Below are 27328 nucleotides of genomic sequence, written 5' to 3' on the forward strand. Positions count from 1 at the left end.
TGCTATTGGATTATTTTGAAGTCAGGGTGAGGTGTATTTATAAAGATGCTGCTGTTCTACTACAGCTGTTGAACTTGCAGTTGAAACCCAGTGCAACTTAAAAGATCTGTGTTAGGGAGAGTATGTAAGTAGATAAACCTTGCGTATGGCGTTGACCAATACTGAGAACCTAGCCCATGTATTCATAATAAAAAGTTACATATCTGGCCTTGCTTAGGGATGGGGAGAAGCTTGTAAGCTTAGGAGTGTGTTTTTGTCTTCATGATCAAATCCCTCATTTTGGGGAAGTTCTTATTAAACTCCAGCACTGAAATATGCTGTATTTGTGTGATTTGGTAAGTCTTGAATAGCAAACACAAGATTACAGCTGGAGCATTTTGTTAGTGAAGACAGAGCCGAAGTCATTGAGTACCTTGGCCTTCTCCATATCTTGGGTGATGAGGTCTCCCATTTCTTTCCAGAGGAGGCCACATTTTCCCTAGATCCCTTTGAGAAACTGATTTAGCTACTGCCACTAGCAAACTGATGGCTCCTGTCTTCTTGTTAAGTAGGAATGGCAGAACTGAGCAGATGGGAGGCGTGCAGGAGTCAAGCGATCCATATTCTATAACCAGCACTGATGGGAGGCTGGTTTGCTTGATCAGGTGGGGGTAGGATGGCTTGGTCCTTGATAATGGCCTTCTCTGGTGTGAGATGATGGGGTTAATGTTTGTGAGTGCTCACAGTTGTTGTCTTTAAACAGATCTGGTGTGTGCTGTGTGCTAAGCTTGGCTGGTAAAGCGCTGCTCCCACGTGTGTGAGTAATTGAGAAAGGCCTTTACAAGCCATGCTCTTGCACTTTCCCAGGGCCTGGATTCAGGAAAACTGCATTTGCTGATCATTTACAGGCTTCTAACCTCAGCTAGACACTTAATAAGGAGTGTTGCAACTACAAATCAATGTAAATAAGTTCAGCCATCATTGGGCCCCATGCTAGGCCTTCCCAAGCTTGTAAGCACTGAGGTGATCCGTTCATAATGGGGATTGATGGTTTTTCTCTCGTGCCGTGGCTGTGTGCACCAGCTGGCTTGCTCTTCTGCATGCTGCCATGAATAATTCAGCTGGTTTCTTCTCTCCAGTGTAGTTTATCATTTTGTAGTTCAGCCGCTGAACCACTGGATCACTTAATCTGTTTCTTTGTGATCATACCTGATGAAACCGGGACCTGGAAATCCACTGGCAAAGTTCTGTAGTTTATGTATTGAAGCAATGAGTTGTGCGTGGTTTAGATATTGTAAGTTATGTGACTTCTCTTTGTATGTTTGGAATGTGTGTCTGGAGCATTGTGCTGTGATTTGTGTCTTGGGGTTTTCTGGAGGGTTTTTGAAAGATTTTTGCGGTCTAATTAATGAGTTGGGTCTTCCCGTAGTCATGGATTTCTGAATGAGGCTGTTTCAGCCTTTAGCATTGTGCAGTGTGCCTGAACAGCATCTTTGCTGTGATGTGTTGGGCTTTGTGGTTGCTCCTGAAGTATGAATGTGAGGTTTGTGCAGCTAGTACATATTTCACACACCATGGAGCATTTAATATCTGTAGTAGATGGCATAACTTCTGGGGTATTGGTGCAGAGAACAACAACAAAATCAATGTCACTGCCATCCAAAAAGCATACCATAAAAATAAAGCTTCATACAAGATTTGGAAGTTTAATAGTCAGAAGCATCTCCATCGTACTCATTAATCACTGTGCTTTAGGTAATGAGTGTGTGGAGGATGTGATCAGAAAGGAGTTACAACAACTGAACAGCTTCGAACAGCATGAAATGGTGCATACATCCTCATTTATTTTTGCACATTCATTCCTCAAGGCAAGGGTGATTGCATAATATAAGGCATTTATTATTTGGTTTGTGATTGCTTCTTTTAACTGAATTAAACAGAAAAAATTACATCCTATATAGCCAATGATTCTCTTCACAGTGTTATTGGAGAGGAATGTGTGTTAAAGATGTTGCAAAAAGCACAGTAGAAATGGAGTTTTTTCCTTATTGTCCCCCATTTCTATGTCTGGTTGATTGTAGATTTGCATCTTTGAGGGCAGCTTTCGGGGAATCTTTTGTGGTAGCCGTAAAATAGGTTGGTCCGAGACTGCTCCCAGACATTATGGCAGTAGAAACTGTTGATGCAACCAAGGTAAGGGACATGGTTTTGTACCTACTAGCAAAGTATCTTCCCCCTCCTTCCTGACTGCATGCTTTTGGGTAAAATGACTTGGTTCAGACAGTTCTTTCTGGCCTAATTCATTATAATTGGTTGATTACTGCATGCCAGACATGATTATTTTACCTTGATATTGTATCCCTGATGCATCTGGGAAGTGACAAGCAAAAATTCTTGACTATTTTCATCTATTCAGTGCACTGAGATTTGGGTTATTTTGAAATACCATTTTCTTCAGAGTGAATGTTTGAAAGGGGGACCCAGTGCATGCACACAGCATCCTTTCAGAAGCTTTTAGTTCTGTATTTTACTTAAATAATCTTCAACTGTATCAAAAAAATTCATTTTTAGCTTGGATTTTAAAAGCAGCTTTCCCTGATCTCCCCAGCTACTCCTGGTCTGGTGTTTTTCATCTTCTTTTGCTGGCTTTTGTGGGAAGCAGACAGTACATTCCCTATTTACCAGCTGATTTCCACCACTCCCCCCCCATACATACAGCTTTCCTCAGCTTGTTAAAAAGGGATGGCAGCATTCCTGATCTACATCATAATGAGTTGAGAAAGCTGTATCTGGTTTGATGAATTCTGTTCATAACCTCTGGGTGAAGACTCTAATCAACTTTAGAACATCCAGTGTTTCAAACGCGCTTCTCATACCCGTGAAGCTGCAGGAGGGATCATGTTTAGAAGCTTGTATCTGCTGAGGGAAATACAAACCATAATCTAACATGAGCTTAAAGAAGATGGTTCTTCATTTGTCCTTCTTATGCAGTAGGAGATGAGAGTATGTTTCATTGAAAGGAAACATCTCAAGTTAAAAACTAGTCCTATTTCATATCAATAATTGTAAGTGCAGAACCATGGTCAGACTGGCACAATTACAGATGTATGTATAGCTGGCATCTGTCAGTCTGTTCCTATATCCTGCAAAGAATCCTAATGGGATAGATGGGACGTGGTCAAGTTTGAGCTTTTCCTATGTCCCCATGGAGGGAGCTTAAAGATTTTCTTAAGCAGCAGAAGAGCAACTCATTAATGGGGCTGAGCCTGGAAATTTGCCAAGTTGCTTTTGTGATCCAATTATTTTATCTTCTTTTACCCTGTCAAATGCCACCTCCTGGCAGATGAAGCAGAAAATGGCTTCAAACCAGGCAGTTCAGCATCGTTCAGCATCCACACACTTCAGAAGCGTGGGTTTGCACAGAGTGGAGTAACATGGCATGCATGGACTGATCCCATCCTTGCTGCACTGCACACTTCATTCACTCTGGCTTTTTTTGTAGTTTGTGGTTCCTTTGTCTAGCAACTGCTTTGAAACATTGATGTGAAAAGGTGGGATATGTGTCAGGGTAGAATTTTCTAATTCTAACATTTCTTTGCCAATAGCAAAACTCCCAATTGCTTGATCAAGCTAAATTTAGGCCAAGAAGAAGCACAATAGGCAATTAATGGTATTTAAAACAGGTAGTCCCGTTGTGTAATTGTGCATGAAGTGGAAAACGTAGCCTTCTGCTACTAACATATTGTTAGATTTGCTTCCTTTTCTGTCATTAAGATACCTGTAATTAGTTAGTCAATATTTGTCCAGTTCCTGGAGCTTGGCGTTTCAGTGATTTCATTGTGTGCAGAAGTTTAATGGAGCTGTGTACATTGTTGGTTTGGTTGGAAGGGACCCAAACCAGACTGGTTTGGGCTGGAAGGGACCTTAAAGCTCCTCCAGCTCCAACCCCTGCCACAGGCAAGGACACCTTCCACTAGAGCAGGTTGCTCCAAGCCCCTGTGTCCAACCTGGCCTTGAACACTGCCAGGGATGGGGCAGCCACAGCTTCTCTGGGCACCCTGTGCCAGCGCCTCAGCACCCTCTCAGGGAAGAGCTTCTGCCTAAGAGCTCATCTCAGTCTCCCCTTTTCTGGCAGGTTAAAGCCATTCCACTTGTTCTGTCCCTACAGGCCCTTGTCCAAAACCCCCCTCCAGGTTTCCTGCAGCCCCTTCAGGCACTGGAGCTGCTCTGAGGTCTTGACCCCTTAAGGAGCCTTCTCTTCTCCAGGCTGACTCAGCCCAGCTCTCTCAGCCTGGCTCCCAAGCAGAGCTGCTCCAGCCCTCACAGCATCGAAGTAGTAATGTGTAGTAGTTGAAGGAGATGGGCATCTCCATCTTGCTACTATTGCGTGCAGACAAGTTCTGTACTTTACAACTTAAATTCTGTCACAGGGGTGAAAGTCCTACTGCAAAATAGGAATCACCAATAACTTATTTTCAGTGAAGTTGTGCTAAACTTCTGGTACTGCTTAAAAAACATCTCAATGCTCTCAGGATGTTTAAAATAGGATCTTCAAAATAGAATTATAGGTTAGTCAAATGCATCACCATATGGAATGATCAGATGTCACTTATTTCCATCTTAAATGGATTTCTATAATATGAAAGATTATAATCAAGATATCTTCACACTTCACTTAGCTCATCATATACATACAAAATTAAGGCATCAATTGATAGCCCTTACTTCAGAAAACAGCAGTGAATCAGGATGAAGGACTGCTGTTTGAATGCTTTGCAGACTTGGAGATGGAAGGAAGTGTTCTTTTCTGGATCTTAAAGATAAAGCTTCACCTGCTCCTCATGCAGCTCCAGATTTCTATGCTTTTTAATGACAACATGGACATAAGCTTAGCTGTGGCTGAAATACTGTGCTGTAGAATGAGTCCTGGAATGAAGGTATACTATATAGAAAACAAATGGGACTTTTCACAAGAAATTGCATGCCGGAATGGACTTCAGCTATATGACAAATTAGAAGTGCTTCTTTATAGCTATGATGGCATGAGTTTTAATAGAAGAGCAAACAACTGGAAACTGATGTACTTACCACTCTTAACCAGAAAATACCTCCTCAAACCACTGAGTTTAGCAGTGTAACATCTGTATACAGCCACTTACTTCAGTATAAAGTTCAGTAATGATGGAAGTACAGCTTGTAATGCAATTTGAGGAACAGAAACTATGGTTAAGATTGAAACAGGAAAAATAGGAGTAGCTAAAAATGTGGAACCAAAACTACTTAATGGGCTAGTTATTTCCAGACACTTGTGAGATGTCCTGCTGGTTTATCAACATGCTAGTAATAGTTTAGGTACTAGGGAAGGAATCCAGTGGTAAACATCTGTTTTGCCAGGAAAAATGGTGGTTCCTCAGCTGGCAGAAAAAGGATTAAAAAACCCCACAGCCGTGGTTTAGAGAAGAGCTGTGTTGATGTGGATCCTGTTTGGAACCAGATTGTTTAATAAGTGCACCACTTCCAGATAGAGATTGTTTTTTAGGTGGTTTTTGTGGTGCTTACTGTAGGTAAGATGTACCATTTACTAGGTATTACTTGTGTGCATTAGTTTCAAGCCTTGGAGTGGTAAGCATCCTTAAGAAACTCCCTCTCTGTTGATGTTGGCTATAATGATGTTGGCACTCTCTGAAGCTGTATCAGGAAAGCTTGCAATGCACATGCATGATAGGACTCAAGCTCACGATCTCTTCATTCTCTTAATAGCTGTAGTTTCAGAGCTTGCACAGGAGATGAACCATCTCTTCCTTGTTCTGCTGTCATCTGTGTTGGTGAGGTCTCTTTTCCTGTGTGCTTCCATTGTTTTCCTCAGGACTGGTTGGCACATGATTTACTCTGAAGGATGGGTACCATGACAAACTGAAGCATTTCTTGTGCTGGCTGCATGGGTCAGTGTTCCTCAGCACCATCTTTTGATTCTCCAGCTGTTACACTAAGTGTTACTGCTTTTCCTTACTGTTGTCCTCATGATAGTTCTTAGAAATACCTTGATCATTTTTGCTTTTGCAGTGGACAAAAATCACAGATGTCAGGGTAATTATTTCTTTCACAATTTTTTTGTTGTTTCTGACTTTGACGTAAGTCAAAATCATGCAGCAATGCAGTGGTCCTGCTAGGGTACTTCTAGAATGATGCAAAATACAGCTTGGTGAGTTGTTTCGCTTAATAAAGATACTTGCCAAGTCTAAGAGGTAGAATTAGAAATCAGTGCCTGCTACACTGATTCTTCCAACTCCACCAAGCCTTCAGATGCAGTTACAACCGGTCCTCTGACATACTGGAGATCAGATTTTTTCCACAGGTGACGTTGAGTTATGTTTTAAACTGCCAGCTTGCTGCTGCCTTTTCAAACCATTCAGGAGCCAGCTCTTCAGGCAGCACTCCCTTGACCCCTGCTTTATACTGAAAAAGTTTTTGCAGTGATTTGTCAGTAGTTGATACACCTGAGAGTGTGATATACCTGATGTAGTTGATATACGTGAGAATGTGACTGTGCTCACCGGTGTCTGAACAGTTGAATCCTTAAAGGTTTTGTCATCCAGATGTAATACATCTTATTCTTTTCATCCGCATTTAATGCACAGTCATCTCATTTAGAAGTCTCATTATTGACCAGAAGGCATTTCCTTACCTTTAGCAGGTGGAGCCATCCTCAGCTGTCTGGTACCCACAGTCATCTTGTGCTTACACAAGGGACTCTTGAGACCTCTTGCCAGCACAGTGTGGTGCATGGTTTCTTACAGCTGCTCCCCATGAGAACTGAAGTGCAAACTACTGATGAAGGACTGGAGAAGTTGCTCACTTCATAGCAAGCTCCTTCCCATGAGCTGTTCTGTGTCTGTCAGCATCTTACTCATCTTTCCTTCTCCGTCAGAATCCTTCAAGGCCTCTTCAGTGCAGGTGTACAAAGGAGGTAGAGCAGCACTGAATGTGTTTTGCCCTGTATCATGCACTGAAGAGGTGAGGCTGCTGCACTCTCTGTTAGGCACACTGTGTTTGTGAGCTGCATCTCTCACCTATGCCCAGTTCGTAGTTCAAGAGAAGCTCTTTCTAAGCATTATCCAGTGGGCAGAACTACCATAAAATACTTGTGATTACAGAGTCAGGACTTCAGGAATGTGAAGAGGCATGACAGCAGTATCTAGGCAGTGAAGCCTGTGCTTGTTTGCTATTCCTGTGGTTTTGAAGAGCATTGAAGCATTTACTCCATAAATGTGCTGTTCAGCACATACTTTTCAGCATTGAGAATAAACTAGTTGAAATTTTGGAACCCAGCAAGTGTATAGCCAATGAAAAATAAGTGAGGAAACCCTAATTACATACAGCTAATACTGAACTGGTTAATTTGGCATTAAGATTCTGTTAACTATAGTGGTCACACTGAAATAAAACCATGCCTGGGTAGATTGGACAGATTCTTTGTGCACTCATCAAGAAAATGGCTTTTTCAGATCATTTTAAGAAATGCTAACACTTCCCTTTATGACTAGCTTAATTTTCTCGCAGCCTTTGACATACTTTGCAGTATTCCAGCTATTCCAGGCAGAGCACTAACGGCTTGACTTGGTGCCCCGCTTTATCCCAGGCTTCCCAACTGGTTTGCTGAGACTGAGGAACCTCATCTTGCTTTTGTGTAATCTAATAACTGGGGAGAAAGTGAGGCTAAATGACAGCAGCTGTGGCCACCACACACCAGATGTGGCTAAGCAGCTCTTTTGGGAAGAGGTGAAGGCTCACAAAGAACTCCAAATGATGGGTTAATCCCACTGAGGCTCTGAGGGTGAACGGCTGGGTAGTGATTGTCAGGGGGAAGCCACCCCCCCACCCCCCCAGCTTTAGATTGAGGAACAAAGGAAAGCTTTGCTTGGCAGCAAAGTGGGAATTGCCAGTGGGGCTTGAAAGTAGACAGAGATGCTTCTGACTTACAACTTTTCTTAACCCATTCAAGGAAAATTCTTCAAGTCAGCATTGTAGCAGAATCGAAGAGTGCAGGGAGGTGCCAAAGCTGGAGAGGAGCTGGTTTAAATGAGACTCTCTTTTCAACCCTCTCTGCTGATCTGCTGCTTCCATGCTGTACTGCTTCCGTTTGGTGATGCCTGACCTGCACAGGGATGTAATGTAAGGATTACTTTAGGAAGCTGTGGAAACGACTGTCCTCCCTGGAGCTGCGGTATGGCAAGTTTCTGTTACGTGCAGCATTTGTTACTTCCAGAGTTTGCTGAGATTGCTTTTGTCTTCCAAATAACTTAAGTTTTATGATAAACTTCTTGTCTGGGTTTTGTTTGGTTGCTTGTTTTCCCTTCCATAGCTGAAAATGCTGCACCTCTTTTTGGTATCCGTTTCCTTTCTTTGTAGAACTGACTGACTTAGGAGAGCTGATCACAGTGATCACAATGACAATTTACACTCAAGCATGCAAATCTGCTTGGGTATTTGTGTTTTGGTTTGGTTTCATTCTTGTTTCAATAGAATTATTTAACATATGTGTACAAATTACATTTCTGTGTATTTTCTCTGAAATTTCCTCTGCGCGAGGAAAATGATAACCAAAGCATTTCTGTCTTTGGTCTATGTTTTATATGAAATATTTACACAGGTTTATGAGTAGAACCTGACAAATTCTGTTTGGTTGTAGTTTGCAGTGATTGAAGCACTCCGGGATTTGCATTTTCTATTCCCTTACCTGTTTTGAACAGTATCTTCAAGCTGTCATTGCTTGTTTTGGCATTCTGTCTGATTTTAAATGATGCAAATTCACTTATTTGTGGGGTGGTTGAATGAAATGACTTTGTTTCTGTTAGCACGGTCCTCTGTTGTAGGAGAGGGGTGGATAGATGAGAAAATAGCAGCACATACAATATTAATCTAACCCACCACTTATGTATTAAGACAAATACCCAAGAAACATTTTAAAATACAGAGTAGGAATTTTTCTGTGTAAAATCTGTCTGAGGAAAAGAGATTCTTGCTTCTGCATATCCAAACCACTTGTCCAGATGAATTAAAAATTACTGTTACTAGTAGACTATACTACTATATATATAGTTAATAGCCTCATTTCCAAGGGAATCCCATGTAAATCATACCCTGTCTTTCTCTGGATTACCTTCGTAACTTGATTCTGCTGTTTGCCTGCAGATAGGATTGGTAAAGATACAGACAAATACCCAGCATATTATAGGACATGTCAGATCTTACCCAGGGAAGCTGTGGCTGCTCCATCCCTGGCAGGGTTCAAGGCCAGGTTGGACACAGGGGCTTGGAGCACCCTGCTCTAGTGGAAGGTGTCCCTGCCTGTGGCAGGGGTTGGAACTGGATGAGCTCTAAGGTCCCTTCCAACACCACCCAGTTTGGGACTGTTTGCATGCCTATGACTGAGGTCAGAGAGGCCCTAGGAGTGGGGTTGTGTTCTTGGAGTTCTGTCAATTGCAGGGTTTCCAGACATTAAGTTTAGATTTCTTGTGTGAATAGCATGGGGAAGAAGTTTTAGGTTTGGCAGGAAGCGGCCAGAGGTTGGCTGATTTACTTGGGTTTTTTTTCCCCTCTTATATGCCCTTTTCATGTCTATGTTGCTGGAAGAATGTTCTTGAAGCAAAGATCAAACTGTTAAATTTTACTTTTGTGTCCTGTTTCATGTCAAGGTCATTACCTGCATACGTTTCTAAAATTCACCTTCTGTTTGAGCGTGTTTCAAAAAATATAACCAGGTATCTTTAATATCTTTAATCTTGGCCATATTTCATGCTGGTTTGAGTCATTTGCCACAAGTAAGGAGGGATAGAAGTCCAGTTTGTTAAATGAAACTGCAGAGTACCTCACCCTCTTTAAGCAGGTGTGAGTTGTGAGAGCTGGCAGTGGTTTTAGATCCCTGTTTTCATGTCTGTGCTGAGGTCTAGAAAAGGGACAAAACTTGTAAAATCTTGGTGGGATTTGGGGTGTTTTAATACAAAGTTTCCTGCTGGTTTTACGTGAAGTTCTGTTGGTAGAACCATGGCAGTGCAAATTCTAAAATGTTTCAAAACCTCTTCTGGGTCTCTGTAGTTTAGCTTTTATTCTACTCTGTGAAAAGACATCATGTTTTACCAGTGGAGCTTTACCATGTTTTACCAGTGGAGTCTGCAAAACAGGTTTAAAATGGGATATTGGATGATAACTGTGAATAAAAGCTAGTGCTGGAAGGAGATTATCACCTCCTAGAATTTGAAAGCTTCCTTGTCTTAACAGTGCATCTGTTTTGTGCTGTGTAAATGGTAAATAACTTCAGAACCAGGTTTAGCACAATGCTGCAGAAAAAAACCACTATCCCTCTGTGGTATACCTCCAAGACACTAATGATCATATCTGCATGGGTATTATGGGTATGGCCATGAATTTCTCTGACATCTCCACCTCCTGATTGCTGTTAACTCATTCAGAATTATCCAGTTTAATCCTAGGGATCATGAAAATGAGAAGGCTTATTTAAAACCAGTTCAGTAATTCAAACCAATATGAGTTTGTTTTTTGTTTCTTTAGGAGACATCACTCAGAAAGGATATGAAAAGAAAAGAGCAAAGCTGTTAGCACGGTACATACCATTAATTCAAGGTAAGAGACTGCGTGTAAGTTACACCTTTTGTGCTAAATCTGGGCAAATATGTAATGGAAAAGTTCTCATTAAATCGAATAGACGAATTAATAGTGTTTGATTGACATGGCATCTAACCAGTTTCTTCAAAATGCTGTTTAATATAAACTGTTACTTCTTAAGGTGTCTATTGTCAGACTTTATCTTTAATGGCTGAAAGCTAAATGCCCAACTTTTTGGTTTATTTTTATACTAGGACACTTAAATCACTCTGGGTTTGAAGCCATTCTGCTGCCTCTGAGCTTTAGGCTTGTATTTGCTAGGTAGATGCTTCCATAGCTTGAGAGATTCTGGTTGAGAAAAGGGAAAATGAGAGCAGAACTGAGGTGAGTGGACCTGATCATGAGACACTGTAGATAGATGAGAGAAAGAGAGTACAATGTTAGTGTTATGCTCAGAGAAGAGAGGGACTAATGCTGTGATTTTGGTCCTGGCTTAGTTCAGATATTTACAGAAGTTACTGATTTGAAGGAGAAATGGGCAGCTCCATCCAGTTTTGTGCAAATTGTGGAACTAGATGATAGTCTCTTTTGCTTTTGAAATCTCGACGTAGTGATGCCTTTGGCTCTTTGTAGCAGGAGAGACAAAAGTTCTATTCCCTTGAGTTCTGCTCAGCTGTGGTGTTTTACAGTGTGTATTTGACGTTGAGCAGTCAGAACATGATCTGGAGTTTCATCGTGGGGTTTCTTAGCATGGGTTTGTTGTGGATTTGCTGTTTTACCAACAGCTGTAGCTTTTCCCTTAGCAAATGTATAATACTCTGTGGAACATGCAGGACCTAACCTGGCTTTATAAAAGGGCTCATTCCTTGAATAGAAGCAGTTTGGATTTCTATGATAAATGCTGTAGTCAGCAGAAAGCTTTAGTTTCACCTGCCAGGAGGAGCTGTTTCACTTTTCTGTTCATAATACTGTGTGCTCCAGCTCAAGATTTTGAGACCAGGACCTGCCTTGAGTGGGGACACCTCACACCAGACCATGTCACCCAAGGCTCTGTCCAACCTGGCCTTTAATGCTGCCATGGATGGAGCATTTACTTCTCTGGGCACCCTGTGCCAGGGCCTCAGCACCCTCACAGGGAAGAGCTTCTTCCTTAGGTCTAACTTGAACCTACCTTTGATAGACAATGCCTTGTACTTTTCTCAAACAAACCATGTAAGACCTCTTTTGTTCCTGTCAGGAGCCCAACATGTGTTTATATCCATCCTTCTTGGTAGCTTGCTTGCTTCTTTTCTAATTAATGTGCTTAAATAGACATTGCCTCTGCTGACTCAGCTAATATAACCACATTTATGTAAGTGATGTGGCCAACATCACCTTGAAAGTTAATAGCCAAACAAAGAGGGTTTTAACAGGGATCTTCCAAAGTCCACGGCCTCAGTCAGCCAGCCATCTTCCCCTGGTTGCTGTGCTTCGTGCTCTTCCCTGCTCCTAGGGCTGGTTTTGCCGACTCTCTGCCACAGAGGCTTTTCATTGTCTGTCTTCTGCTTCTTTTGCTGCCTGCTTTGATTAGAACTGGGCTGCATGGCACTTAGGTAATTTATATGAATTTGGGTTGTCCCTGACAGGCAGTATCCCCTATGTTAGGAGAGCCGGGCCCCTTGTGAAATATCTCCTGAACTGCTGTTTTGGGTGCTTCAGCCCAGCATTCATTAGAGTGGGATGAGTTTTACACCCTGCTTAGAATAGACTGTTATTCTGAGAAATAAAAGTTGTAGCTCATGACACGTAGGTGTTCTGCTTACCAGTCTTGTCATAATGTCTAAATGAGTATGTCTCTTGCTGTTGGCATTTTCATTGAGACAGTTTAGTTTCCTGGCTAGTATTTGGATTCATTGGATTTTTAGCAAATGCTTTTGTATTTGCTGCTGCTTCCTTTAATGGCAAATAGTAACACCCTTAAGATGGATTCATTTTCTCCAAGCTTATGCGCTGAAGTTTACTTCCTTGAGTAGAGGAAAACACTATAGAACAGTGGAAGATTGTCATGCACGATCATTTATACAGTGTCTATTACCATTTCTTTAAACTCATCATTTTCTGATATGTTATGCTGGATAATAAATTATATTGGGTAGACCCTTGTGTAGTTTCACTGATCCAGCATGTGTGAACACTTAGATCACTTCAGATCTTGGAGAGAAAAATGTGTGGATCAGGTAATATGTTCTGGGAAGTGATATGACAGCAAAGAATGGTCAAATTGAACTATGACCTGTGTAAGGGCTGGATGCTTAATAACTAAGGTAAGATTTCTCAGACCAAAAAGTGAAGAGAGGTCCTCAGATTTCAGTCTCTTGGGGGATAATTTTCATTTACTCTCCTGCCTTATGTTTGCTATGAAAGGATCCAAAACTCAGCATGTTTCATGTAGAACTTCAGCATCTCGGGTCATTTTTGTGAGAAGAGTTTGGCTGTCTTTTTTCCTTTACAGTTCAGTAGGAACTAACTGGAAATAACTATCCAAAATTCTGTTTAAAGCAATGTGGAGTTAATGTCTGTTACTATGGAGCTGTACTTAACCTAGGTATGCATCAGCACAGCATCAGCTTTGCTGAGAAGACTGAGTAGTGCGAGGTACACAAGTGATGGTGAAATCAAAGGGTTATACCCAGATACCTTGTTTGAAGGTGCTACACAATGATGCACCTCTTCTGCCATGATGCATGAGGCAGTACTAACAGGGAAGGAGAAGCTATTTTCATCACACCTGATCCTGTGCCTTGCATACATTAGTAAACAGATGAAAAACCTTCGAGGAAAGATCTTGCCTATTCTTGTAGACTGCCTGTCTCTAACTAGGAATGTCCTGAAGCTCCCTCTCCTTTAGGGCAGGCAGAGACAGAGCCAACTAAGAAATGCTGCATTCCTCGGCCAAAACCTCCCTGGATTTGGTAGGGACCCTCTGTGAGTGTGGGTGGAAAACAGACCACAGTGGAGAGGGATGAACAGGAGGTCTGCAGGGCTTGGATCCATGGAGAAGGGGTGGAAACCAGGGGCAGGGTTGAAGAAGATGTGCTAAAGAGCCTTGGGTGATGGGTCTTTGGTGAGAGCAGGTTGCTGGGTTTGGAGGAGACAGCAGAGAGGGACTAGGGCAGAGCTGGGTAGAGCAAAAGGCTGGCCTAGAGCCAGACCGGGAATTTCCCACACTTGGGTTATTTTCCTCCTTGTTGTGCCCCTTTTCCTTTCTTTTAGTGCTCTGAACCTGGTGCTTGTCTTTTGTTCCTTTCTTATTTCTAGATACAGCTCAACAGCTGCAGAAAGGTTTAACGGTGCACAAAGAGCCTGAAGTTGGCCTCCCTCTTCCCTCTCTTTCTGCAAAGCTGTCTAATGGGATAATGTCATCTTCTGCTAACTGTATTTTTGGAGGCATTATACATAATTAGGTAGCAATGCAAGTGAAACTGAGCAGAGGGATTTGTTGCCATGCTACTTTAGCTCCTTTGGCTTTCATTTTTACCATTAAAAGATAGAATATTTTTGATTCAGCTAGTAAACTGCTTCAACTTATATAAATTAACTGAGTTTAGAACTGTATGAAACAAAACTATGAATTTTTGTTTTGGGAGATTAGATTTCCAGATCAGTCTTTTTGCAAAGGTAAATTAGATTTATCTAATCTACCAAATCTATTTAGATTTGAATTCCTAATAGCTGTTACAAATAAGGGTTTGCTGAGATGGTGGTGAAAGTCTTTAAAAACAGTTGAGTTTGACCTTAAGACATCACATCTTACACTGATTAGATGGAAGGGGCAACAGAGCAACTGCTCTGCATGTGGGTTCTCAGAAGAGTCATCTTGCAATAAAGTTTGTGTTTTTGCTAAGTGTGTTTTTGACATTTCTCCTGGGACTACAAGAAACCTGGAGAGGGGCTTTGGACAAGGACCTGTAGGGACAGGGCACGGGGAATGGCTTTAACCTGCCAGAACAGGGGAGATTGAGATGAGCTCTTAGGCAGAAGCTCTTCCCTGTGAGGGTGCTGAGTCACTGGCACAGGGTGCCCAGAGAAGCTGTGGCTGCCCCATCCCTGGCAGTGTTCAAGGCCAGGTTGGACACAGGGGCTTGGAGCAAGCTGCTCTAGTGGAAGGTGTCCCTGCCCATGGCAGGGGGTTGGAGCTGGATGAGCTTTAAGGTCCCTCCCAACACAAACCAGGCTGGGATTCTGTGATTCATTTATCTTTGTGTGTCTGATGCCAGATGTGTTTAGCCAGGCATCCTCCCGAGCAGTGCTTGCACTTGTGGTCATTGTCCTGTTTACTGGTCAGTGCTCTTATCATAAATTGGTTTTGTTTCTATAAATCAAAATTGCTTGAAGTATCAGTGTTAGTCTTGACTCTGCAGTGTTAGTGAATGGAAGAATACAGCTATAATTCCAATATTAACTTTAATTTACTCCTGTAGAAATGAATTGTTCTGTTAATTGGAACAAGCAGCCTCTTTAAGATGACTTTTAGTTTTTGCTAGCTTTGGCTAAGTTAAAAATGGACAAAATTGAGTGATAGTGGATCAAGTCTTCAGTGTGTACTGCTTAAAATGTTATTTTTGTAAAGCTCATCAGTGTGAATGGGGGATTTGGCAAATTACCCAGCTGCTTCTGCTGAAGGCTTCTGCGTAGTACCAGAATAAATTACCAAGTTCACCAAGCTTGTAGAACAGGATTTTTCTGGCACATACTTGTGCAGCCTAAGAGTTACATGCAATATCTTACTGTTTTTACCAAAAAGTGATGCTTTTCACATTGATCCTTGGTATTTCTGCATTATGAAGTGAAACCTCTGAGAAAGTAAAAATGGAGATTTAACCTGAAGAAATGCACCTGTGGTTGCCAACAGCAGCACTGATTTTGTGCCTCATCCTTATTTAAAGGGTACTTCTGAGGTTCAGTGATATATATTTCATTGTCATGGCTTCGTTGTGGTCTTATGAGACCTGATTCCAAGGCTGTGTGGTCACTTGCTTACATACGAGCTGCAGGAGTTCAGAATGCGGGTTCATTGGCTATACTGAGCCTGGATAGAAGCAGGTTTCTAAAGTTGGGTACTGAACTGTAGGACTGGCAAAGATAAGAGTAAGGAATTCAGAGGAGAGCATTAATCTCTTCTTCCACCTAGAACTTATTACCCTCTTTTGGAGGAAAAAACCCAACTCAGTTGTTGCATTATCTGTTGCATCTGCTCTTTTCTTGGCTCAGGCTTTGAAGGAATTACTTGTCTTAATCTTTTTAATGAATATAAAGTCGTTATATATTGTATCCAGATCAACAGCTCTCACTGGACTCTTGACTTGTGGTTATGTTAAACATTCATTCACATGAAATGCACAGTACAGTTCTCCAGTGTTTTCAGCACTCTTCAGTTGTCAGATGCATTGAATCAATTCCATTGGCAGGCTAAAGTTGCTTTTCTTTTAGAAACAGAATTCTGCTAAAGGTTTTTCAGTGAATGGTTCCTCTTTATACAGGGTAAGCACATGATGTTTCAGCACTACTCGGCTCCAAGTTCAGGTGTCCTCCATTGAGGACACTTCAATTTCTTTACTGGCCTGTCTCATTTTCCCTATCAGCACCTGTTATGTACTTCAAAAGCTTTACTTTTGGAAAACAGGAAATGATGTTCTTTCTGTGTAGCAGACTGTAAAAGACAGGAGCATGTCTCCAGAGTTGGATGCCCAGAGAAGCTGTGGTTGCCCCATCCCTGGCAGTGTTCAAGGCCAGGTTGGGCGGAGCTTGAAGCAACCTGCTCTAGTGGAAGGTGTCCCTACCCCATGGCAGGGGGATGGATCTGGATGAGCATTAAGGTCCCTTCCAACACAAACCATTCCATCATTCTTATTCTATGATATCTCTCAATGTCCAGCAGTTAGACGGGAGAGGGTTGGTTCACTTTCCTCCCTCTGCATGGATCTGGCATGCAGACCACCTAATGACAAAGGATTATAAACAAAGCAGAGCAATTTTTTCTGATCCTCAGAAGTGTTTGTTATCTTCTGTGTGAAATGTTTATCTGATGAAGCTAGGGTTTAAATAATTTCAAATGCAGTTGGTAGATGAGATTTGGTTTTTAGAGGTATAGACTGAGGGCTCCAATTGAACTTGTCTATGTTCTTGACACCTACTTACTCGGAAAGTAGATGTTTTATTCGTGAACCTCAATTTGTACTGAAACCAAACTGTATTCCAGGTGTGGATCCATCCCTGCAAGCAGAGAACAGAGTGTCAGGCTCTTCACAAGCTACTGCCACTGGTGTGAAACAGCAAAAATCCCGTTCCAACAACTCAAGGGATGAGCGCTTCCGATCTGGTAAGGGCATGAAATGTAGCTAAAATAGCAGATGTTTTAAGAGGGAAAGTAGTACCTACTACACCTAAATAAAAAGTTGGAAGTGCTTTGGGAGAATGGAAGAGCTGATGAATATTTTTCAAGTAGCTTTTTGTATTTCTTATACATGAGTGGGTTTGTTTGAATCCAGAATGGAGGAAAAGGCAGGAGGCGAAGAGATAGTAGCCATGCCTTCTGATGTTTTTCTTACTGTGATTTTTACACTGTGCTTACCAGTTTTCTCTTGTTTGCTGAGAAAAATGATTGGGTTGCAGTTTATGGAGCAGTTACTTAAACATTTAGAAGATTGCATTGTGTGGGTTGTGGGTTATTTTGCTTGTCAGTGGGTTATTTTGTTAAAGAAAGGTTATAGGATTAGTATATTTGTTGTAGCTCACTTTCAGATATTTCCTGGTTTAAAGCAAGTGCACAAAAAAGGGAAATGTCACAATGGATATTCTACTTAAATGGACACCACTGTGACAAACCTGTTTTGGAAACTTCTGTGAAAACACCAATATCCTTATCACATCCTGTTGCCATTGTTACTTCTCAGGTGGTTGAAGTACAGTTTCCCTGTAAAATTCCTTGTCACAATAGTAAGAACAGGCAGGTGTTTAGAACGTGCATTCTCTCCTAAATGCATTTGGACTGGAAGTTTTTCTGTTTGTTTTCTAGGGTAATTATATGTCTTGGGTTTGGGGATGCGAAGTGCAAGTAATGGCATGCACTGCACATTCTTACTGTGTTGTTGGTCTTGTATTGCCTTGCTTTTTAGCATAGTGGTTATTGCATCATATTTATATGTTATGAAAACCAATTAAATGACATATTCAAGAGTATGTACAATTTGGTTATTTATATTTATTCTTGCATTTCAAATGTGTCATCAATAGACTTTCACTGTTGAGATACTAGGGAAAAACCCAACAGATTTAGTGGTTGAATTACAGCCATGTTTTCCAAGTTACTTCATGACCAGTTGGATTCCAAATAAATTACAAGCATGAATCTGATAGAAATTAGATCTTTAAAATAGCGTGTGGTGGTGTTAAACTAACAGATAAAATCTGCAAAAAGAGCAGAACTACAATGGGGAACTATCAGCTGAGAGAGCTGGAAGGGTCTAGAGCAATATGCTATATATGAGCACTGCGCTGTCTATGAGCATTGCGCTGTCTACACGGACATTTTTCCTGTCTCAAAGCCTCAGATGTCCTAATTTGCACCAAGGATACTTAAAAAAGCAAACCAATAAAACAGAAGCAAGTGAAGAACCCTGACATACTACTGGTGCTGTCTGGGGGAAGTTTGGCATTGGGCTCATGCCACAGTGCAAGACACGTGAAAATGGGTGGATATTAACAAGTTCAGTTCCCAGACTTGCTGATGTATAGTGTCTTTAGATGATGAAGCGTCTGTAATTGTTAGCCTGACTATCAGTGCTAATGATCAGTGCTTCCTCTTTTCCTAGAGTTAATACTTCTATGGCTTTGTTGATTTTAACATTCTTTAAGTGGAATTTCAGTGATTCTAAAGCACTCCTCACAGCCTTGTCAGGCCAGAGCTTAGCCGATACTGTTACATCTCAATATGAGCATTTCTGAATGACCCGAAGTGTTCAATGGACAGTTACTCAAGATTAAGCCTGATGTTTAGGGATTTTAGGTTATTTCTTGTGCTTATAACTGGCCAGTGCCAAAATCGTAGGTAGTACTTCATATGGACTGCCACATACTTGCTGAAAGTATTACTACTCTGATTCTAATAGATGTTGACTCATCTAGTTGACTTGAGTCTGAAAATGCTTCACAATGGAGTTGCCTTTCAGTGCCTGAAGGGGGCTACAAGGATGCTGGAGAGGGACTCTTCATCAGGGACTGTAGCGATAGGACAAGGGGTGATGGGTTCAAACAGGAGAAGTTCAGGTTAGATCTGAGGCAGAAGTTCTTCCCTGTGAGGGTGCTGAGGCGCTGGCACAGGGTGCCCAGAGAAGCTGTGGCTGCCCCACCCCTGGCAGTGTTCAAGGCCAGGCTGGACACAGGGGCTTGGAGCAACCTGCTCTAGTGAAAGGTGTCCATGCCTGTGGCAGGGGTTGGAACTGGATGAGCTTTAAGGTCCCTCCCAACACAAACCAGTCTGGGATTCTATGATGCTCTTTTTCAAAGGTACTCATGCTGTGAGATTGATGTCTACATACAGCATGAGTAGAATCTATGTTGATGTCTCAGAAAACACCAGTTACTGCGAAGTGGCTTCAGTTGGTTCCTTCCAGTGCTTTGTCAGAGTCACAGTATTACTTCGCAAAGCAGTCCCAATTTAGCTGAGAAATTCTGTCTATGCTAAAAGCATTTTCTACCTAAAGAAAAGATATCCATCACCACTGGCTTGAAATGTTGTTAGCTTTTTAAATTTCCCCATGCTTTGGCATACATTTGAAGGGTAAACAGCCTTAGGCTATAATTCTGGATACTGTTGCTTCTTTTATCCGTTTCTTTGCCTCTCATGACTTCTGCTATGTCCTTTCCAAGAGCAGCTGATGATGGTGGAATGCCACTTTTCACAGAACAGGATCTCTTTCTGGAGCAATTGTAGTTATTTTAGAATCATCAACAAAACGACTTAAAACAAGTGGAACAATTTTGCCTTTTTATGTAATTAATCTGCCATTTACTAGCTGTAAGCACAGTTTTTAATAGATTCCCACAGTTGTCCATTTAAATTAACTCTAATTTTTATTATCCACAGATACTTGTCTTTAGGCAGTAAATATTACCAAAAAATTCCAACAGTGAATACCCTCAATAAACATTGTAGGCTACTCAGTTACCTAATAGTTCCTAGGACGACAGTTAACATTCCAGTCCTTTACCTAGGCTTTTATCCTGTTAAAGGATGTGTGGTAGAGGAAGGGAGAAATGCAGGGACTTCGCAAGCATTCATCCACCGTAAGCACTAAAACTCTTGTACTTGCAATGCAGATGGTGATGCAGCAGCTATTGCTGCTAGCTTTTCTTCCAGGGAGGGTACGTGGTTTCTGGTGGAGGTTCTGTGCCTTCTCCTGTGTTCAATCCCACTGCTGCCTTGTTTGGGGTCAGAATATAAATCAGTTTGCTGGTAAGCCTTAAGGATGTCTGAAAAAGCTTTCCTGGCACCTTGCATTTTTTTCTGGTTACTGTTCTTAAGCTTATTGGAGATACAGCTGTAATATACAGACTGTGCTCCTGGAACAGAGCCCCCCATATGCTGGGCTGCACCCCAGAGCGTGAACAGCAGGTCATGGAAGGGATTCTCCTCCTCTGCTGTGCTCTGGGGAGACCCCCCTGCAGTCCTGATCCAGCTCTAGGGCAACAGCACAAGAGGGACATGGAGCTGTTGGAGCGAGTGCAGAGGAGGCCACAGAGATCCTGTGAGGGCTGGAGCAGCTCTGCTCTGGAGCCAGGCTGAGAGAGCTGGGCTGGTTCAACCTGGATAAGAGAAGGCTCCTCAAGGGGAGACCTCAGAGCAGCTCCAGTGCCTAAAGGGGCTGCAGGAAACCTGGAGAGGGGCTTTGGACAAGGGCCTGTAAGGACAGGACAAGGGGAATGGCTTTGACCTGCCAGAACAGGGGAGACTGAGATGAGCTCTTAGGCAGAAGCTCTTCCCTGTGAGGGTGCTGAGGCCCTGACCTTCACAGGTTGCCCAGAGAAGCTGTGGCTGCCCCATCCCTGGCAGTGTTCAAGGCCAGGTTGGACAGAGCCTTGGGTGACATGGTCTAGTGGAAGGTGTCCCTGCCTGCGGCAGCATGGTCCCTTCCAACCCAAATAATTCTACGATTCTCTGAACAGATACAGGGATGTATCTGGGGAGCTGTTCCTGATGAGGAGCAGGCCTTCTCACCTGTGCAGGTGCAGGGTGATCCCTGTAGAGCAGTGGACAGTATACAGCAGCTCCCTTTCATTTCCTGTGATAAAGCTTGTTCCCACACCAATACTCTGCTGTAACAGCCTTCCTGAAGTCATACTGCCTTTTAAAGTTGTTTTTACTTCTCCCTGGCTCAACACCCCCCTGGCAATCCTTGTCACAGGGATGCGATCATATGGGACACTTTAGAGTACCATTTGTAGAGGCTGACAGGGCTGTTTGCTTTAGCTGGTGGCATTTGGAGACCTGTGAAAAGTAGGAAAACTGGTCAACCTGTGAATGCCATTTTTAGTTCAAACAGCAGTAGAAATTCTTCCTCCTGTCCCTAAGACAGGAACAAGAGTCAGGGGCTGATAAAACAAGCAGAGGCTACAAACAGGGAAGAAAAATGCTCTTCTAATAGCTGGAGGGTTTAGGGTCTAGTACTTCAGGTGATTTATAGTCCACAAAGTATTTCTTAGTGTTCCTCTCCCATCTTTTTTCAAGGACACGTGGGAAGAAAGGAAATGAGAATAGGTACTTAAAATGGAAGAGAAGATTATGGGGTTTACTGCAGCAGAGGAAGGGGAAAATGTTTAGAATCAATAATGAATTGTTGATGGCTGTTTGCAGCTTGCTCAAGAGCAGAAACAAGTTGTTCAAGGCTTTTTCTTCTGCATTTGGATATATTTTTTTCTCACTTTGGTATGTGTAGTCTTCATGTTAATCAGATGGTGGGCTTGCTGATGTCAGTCAGATGGTGGGCTTGCTGTTCAGCTCTCCACTGCTGACTGCTGAACAGTTGTGTTCTCTGCTCTCAAATATGGTGCAATTCCGATCACATTTGATCTGGGTTTAATGACTAGTTCACTGGGGAAGAATGAAGTCCACAGTTCTTACATGTTAAATCAGTTTCACAGTCCATTTTTAACCCTGTAGTAGTACACAATGGCAGAGAGCTGCTGTTTGTAATCCTGCTATCCAGCTAGGCTTTAATTTATTACTGTCTGAATTTTTGTACCTTGAATGTTCTGCGGCTTTAAAACGATTTCATTCCTTTTACTTTAGCGAAGTCTCTTTCATTGGGTACCTAATGTGGAAAAGCTCTTAAAGGAAATGTGGGATAGGAACAAAGCATTCCAGGGAACCCTTGAAATTATTTGACCGAGAGAATGGTCCTACTCAGTTGTTATCCAAGGACAAGATATTAACAGCAAAATTCGAAGCTGGAGGTAGATCTTAATGAGTGCAGAAGGAGCTGTTGAGTTTAAGCAATGCTGTAAAAATAAATCATAGAATCATAGAATTGTTTAGGTTGGAAAAGACCTGCAAGATTGTAAAGTCCAACCATTCCCCAGCACTGCCAAGTCCACCACTAAACCATGCCACTAAGAGCTTCATCTACACGTTTTTCTTGAATGCTTCCAGGGACAGTGATTCCACCACTGCCCTGGGCAGCCTGTTGCAATGCCTAACTGCCCTCTCACTGAAGAAGTTGTTCCTAATATCCAGTCTAAACCTCCTGTCACAACTTGAGGCCATTTCCTATTGGCTCATCACTTGTTCCTTGGGAGCAGAGATCAGCCCCCTCCTGGCTCCATCCTCCTGTCAGGCGGTTGTAGAGAGCAACAAGGTCCCCCCTGAGCCTTCTCTTCTCCAGACTAAAGGCCCCCACATCCCTCAGCCATTCCTCATCACACTTGTGCCCCAGGCCCTGCACCAGCTTCATTTTCACTGGCTTGTTATGTTTTGCCACTTACACGCAGAGTAGGTTCAACAGGAGAATGACATATCCCCCTGCCCCAGCATAACAGGTTTCTTGGAGATTCGGGTGACTCTTCAGCATTACGTGCTACAATCCAGATTCTTTTTTTTTTCTTTCGTTTTGAGGAATCAGCATCTTCCAATGCAAACCAGTTCAACAAAAGAAAAATGCCTGTCCAGCTCTATCTTTGGATTCTACCCCACCTTGCTACAGTTATTTCTCTAAGAAGTTGCTTGCAGCTGGATATGTGAAGTCATTTGTGTGTTATCCTAGACCAGAGATATTTTGCCAGCATCTACCTCAAGTCTACACAGGGAAAGGAAACCAGCAAGAAGGAGATGATTTTATATTTGTTGACATTCAGGTTTGAAGACTTCTAACCCATCCTTTAGAAACAGAGTACCTGTAACATAAACAAAACCCACATCAAGGCCTAATTTATCTTCATGACAATTTACAGTAAGATCATTCTAGCACAGTAACACCCAGATCAAACCACTGAGTATATTTAGTTCAACACTGAATCATGTGCCCACACACAGAACAATTCTACTGACCTCTAGGAGATCACCCAAGTTGTTACTGCTGAGCTTTTGCTGAAATGGGGTGCTGATGGAGGGCATAAATACAAGTACCACAAGCTCTGCACAGAAAGGCTTTGGGATATCAGAACAGTCGTGTGTATGTGTGTGAGAAACAGCACTGTCTGCTATGACTAACAGATAATTAAGTATTTGAACAAGGCACCAAGGTGAGAGGAGGGCATATAACTGATATTTTGAAGAGCAGATTTTTAGTCCACTATCTCTAGGCTAAAATAGGATTTTCTTTTTCTTGCTGATATTACTGTATTATACACCCATTGCAAATGAAAGAAAATGAATTTGACTTCTATATGGGAAGAAACATTGGCTAAAACAAACTGAAGGATCAGGTAAGAGTTTCACTTTCTACCTTTCAATGGGACTTTGTGACCTTTCCTAATAGGAATGAGTAGAACGTCACTGCATTGGACTTTGCACAAGAAAATAAGCTTTATCTTGGATGTTTTCCATAGACTTCAACCATGGCTGGGTTGGTTTTTTTTAGAACAGTTTCAATGACTGGAGCACTACCACATTATTACTTTACTGTTTCAATTGGAAAGTTTCAGTTTTCTGACTAGGGGCTGTTCTTTACTTCTTCTGAAGAAAATAAATAGAAAAAATGACATACAGAAGAAAGAGCACCTGATCAGCATTCTTTTTTACTACCCTTCAATAAAGAACATCCCAAAGATGCCAAAATAAGAGAGATACTATGAAAGTATCAAATGAGTCCCTGCCAGACATTGCATGTGCAAAATACTGCCCCACTGAAGCGAGCTAGATGACTGCATGACAAGATTTATTCTTCCATGTATTCTGCTCAAAGCCCTGCCCCACAGAACATTTAAATCAAAAGGATAAAGTGGTTGAGTAGACGCCAAATCCACAAGTGTCCGCTATGAAAATTTGAAACATTGCTGGATTAGATGACCTTTGAAGGTCCCTTCCAACACAAACTATTCTACTTTTCTAAAATTAATTATTTGTATTCAATTCCCTGAACCTAAGAGAAAATGCTTAAAGCTAAAGTGTGAAAAAAAAGAAATCTTGAGAAGTTAAATCTCTATTTGTATTCACACACATATTCTTCAAATACTGACTTGAGCTATCAGCATGAAGTACCTAGACATATGGCAGTATTAGGTAAGAATGAGAAAGCCTGCTTATTAACACTCCAAGGTGAGAGTGTGATTATACAAAAGGACTGTTTCCAACAAGCAGGTTGTACTTAATTAGCAATGGGCATGGAATGACCATGAAATCAATCCAGGAAGCCACATTCCCCACATCAGCATGATTTGTTATGAACAATATCCATGCGCAGAAACACAGCTAACACACCATTTTAAAACAAAAAAGCAGAAAACTAGAGCTTTAAAGACAAGCCTGCTGCCTACCAGGAGACCAGGCACAACATGCACCAAGTAAAGTAACAACATTGCAGTCATTCACAGCCAAATCTGAGGGAACTGAGGACCACAAATCATTCTATCAGACTTCATAAACAGACCTTGGGTGAGCAGTTACTTAAATGTTGAATCAGGCTTCTTCTGCGCTTTTTGTGCCACATGAAAACCCTACATGCTTGCTTCTGCCTTTCTCGGTCTCTCTTATTTCTGTACCTTAGCACAAAGCTTGCCTACTGACTCACATGAAACAGAATGAAATAGTATCCTGACTGGTTCCGGTTTTATCATTCAATCTGGTATTTTCCAGCTTTGAGGTGGGAGTTGGGAGGGCGAGAGGAGGAGGTGGAGCTGATTTTGCCCTCTGGAAATGGAATAGAAACTAGTTCCCATGCTTGCTACCACAAATCTGTGTTATGTTATGACCTGTCCCACTATCCTTTCTTAAGATTCCTCAACGCACCCTTGCCTGGAGACAGGCCTTTCCATTCCCTACATGCACAGCTAGCTAAGACTGCTGTCAGGTTTTAATCTGTGATGTTATTTAAGGACTTGATGAATATATATAAAGAGTATAAATATTGCATGTTATTCTTCTCTTTTGGAAGACCTTTTCTGGAGTGAAAAACATTTATGTTCTGCCAGATGCAAGAAAAATGTCTTCTAAATTAAGCATAGATATATATGCATGGTTGAAGTGAATGCATCTCGTACTTACCGTCTGTATGTAAAAGCTTGGTTTTGACTGAAAGTTCTGCCACGGAAATGTGGCTTGCACAATTGGCATTTTGTCCCTAACTTTTAAAGGCTGAAAACATAAACTTTCTGTAATATTCTCAACTCTGTGGATAGCAGTAAGTGCGTAAAGTAAGACAGGAAAACAAGACGTGTGTTGAGTTCTCATTAAGCTTTCTAGACTTACGTGGAAATCAGAGGTTTGCGTCTGGGTATCCATAATAGTGAACTTCAGTGGTGGGTATCTACAAGGAGAGGAGGAAGAAGTGAGCAAAACCAAAGGTCAGGAGTAGCCAAGACTTGTCCAAAAGCAGTAGCTCAGATGTGGGGAAAAGGAGGCAGGGAGAGAGAATGCTTAATTCATGACACACGTATTGACAACTCCTTGGTGTGAAGGTCAGTGGCAAAAATCTAGCATGGTGCCAAATATTACAAGGAAAATCGTGTCTCAAAAGACAGAGGTTTAAAAACGGGGGAGTAGGGGGCTGGGGTTGTATTTTTATTTCACCTCATAATATCATCGTCCTTGAACCTCACAAGTTGGTTGCACAGAAAGTTCTTATTTGAGACAAGCATTTACCTAGTAAATTCCTACCTAGTAGATTCAGCCTGCCCTTGGGTCATGACAATCCCAAGCACAAACACAGGCTGGGTGGAGAATGGATGGAGAGTAGCCCCCGGGAGAAGGACTTGGGAGTGTTGGATGAGCTGTTGGAGCAAGGCCAGAGGAGGCCACGGAGATGCTGCGAGGGCTGGAGCAGCTCTGCTCGGGAGCCAGGCTGAGAGAGCTGGGCTGGTTCAGCTGGACAAGAGAAGGCTCCTTAAGGGGAGACCTCAGAGCAGCTCCAGTGCCTAAAGGGGCTGCAGGAAACCTGGAGAGGGGCTTTGGACAAGGGCCTGTAAGGACAGGACAAGGGGAATGGCTTTAACCTGCCAGAACAGGGGAGACTGAGATGAGCTCTTAGGCAGAAGCTCTTCCCTGTGAGGGTGCTGAGGTGCTGGCGCAGGGTGCCCAGAGAAGCTGTGGCTGCCCCATCCCTGGCAGTGTTCAAGGCCAGTTTGGACACAGGGGCTTGGAGCAACCTGCTCTAGTGGAAGGTGTCCCTGCCCGTGGCAGGGGTTGGAACTGGATGGGCTTTAAGGTCCCTTCCAGCCCAAACCAGGCTGGGATTCTATGATAGGTCTTGTAAGAACACACAGGTGATACGTTATATTTGTATATATGCGTATTTTAAATTCAGCTGAACAGATGATCTGGGGAGAGTTGCAGGCTTGAAAAGTGACATGGTTACTGCAAAGAACTAATGAACAAAGAATAAGACTGAATATATTGCATTCTCTGGAGAGTCATGCTTCTGAGTTTATGTGCAGTATTTGTAATCTGGTTTTGAAATGGGGAATTGAGTAGTTGTCCCCCAAGTGTTGGATGTTTATTCAGTGTATTGGGACACAGCTGCCTTTGGAAAGTGTTCCATGCCAAGGCTTCCTGAAGGTTCACATTGATGTGCTGTGCTTTGCTGTTTCATAGATGTTCATTCCCTGGAATGCTCAAAAATCACTTCTGTTTCTTGTTAAAATAGGAACTTCCCCAGAGCTATCTCTTGACTAAAATTGATCAGCCTATTTAAAATAAATCAGTGCTCCAGAGCCTCGTGCTGAGCATGACCCAAGCAGGTACAGAGCTGGTACCGTAAAATATGGAGCTTTGCGTGTAGTCATCATCAAGGTTAACCCCTGTAGGTATGGGGCAGAGAAATTACTTCTAGATATATCTGTATCTATGTATCCACATGTCAGATGTGAATGTTTGCCATGTGCCCGAGTTTCACAGCCCGTGGTTGCAGCCTTAGGTGGATACTTAATGAAATAATACATCTTGGTTTTTCAAATTGAACGGTTTTGTTCTCTAATTGTTCTGTAACAGCTTCCACATAAAAGCAGTGTGATAAGACAAATGCATAATCACAACGCTTGC

At 42.2% G+C, this 27328-nt stretch overlaps 1 protein-coding gene across 6 annotated transcripts in view; it reads left to right on the forward strand.

Annotated features, from left to right (window-relative positions):
- DIP2A (disco interacting protein 2 homolog A) overlaps positions 1 to 27328 on the forward strand; it is a 99654-nt gene that overhangs the window by 20115 nt on the left and 52211 nt on the right. For all 6 annotated transcript variants that reach the window (XR_009961641.1, XM_062602938.1, XM_062602939.1 and 3 more), the window contains exons 2-3: positions 10549 to 10620; positions 16841 to 16960. Coding sequence is in view for 4 of the 6 variants with exons in the window: in XM_062602938.1 (XP_062458922.1) it covers positions 10549 to 10620; positions 16841 to 16960 (192 nt within the window). In the remaining 2 variants the exon portion in view is untranslated. The remainder of the gene's footprint in view (positions 1 to 10548; positions 10621 to 16840; positions 16961 to 27328) is intronic.

The sequence above is a fragment of the Pezoporus occidentalis genome, unplaced genomic scaffold (assembly GCF_034315485.1).
Source record: "Pezoporus occidentalis ecotype Australia unplaced genomic scaffold, CSIRO_AGI_Poc_V1 ctg118, whole genome shotgun sequence".
Lineage (NCBI taxonomy): Eukaryota > Metazoa > Chordata > Aves > Psittaciformes > Psittacidae > Pezoporus > Pezoporus occidentalis.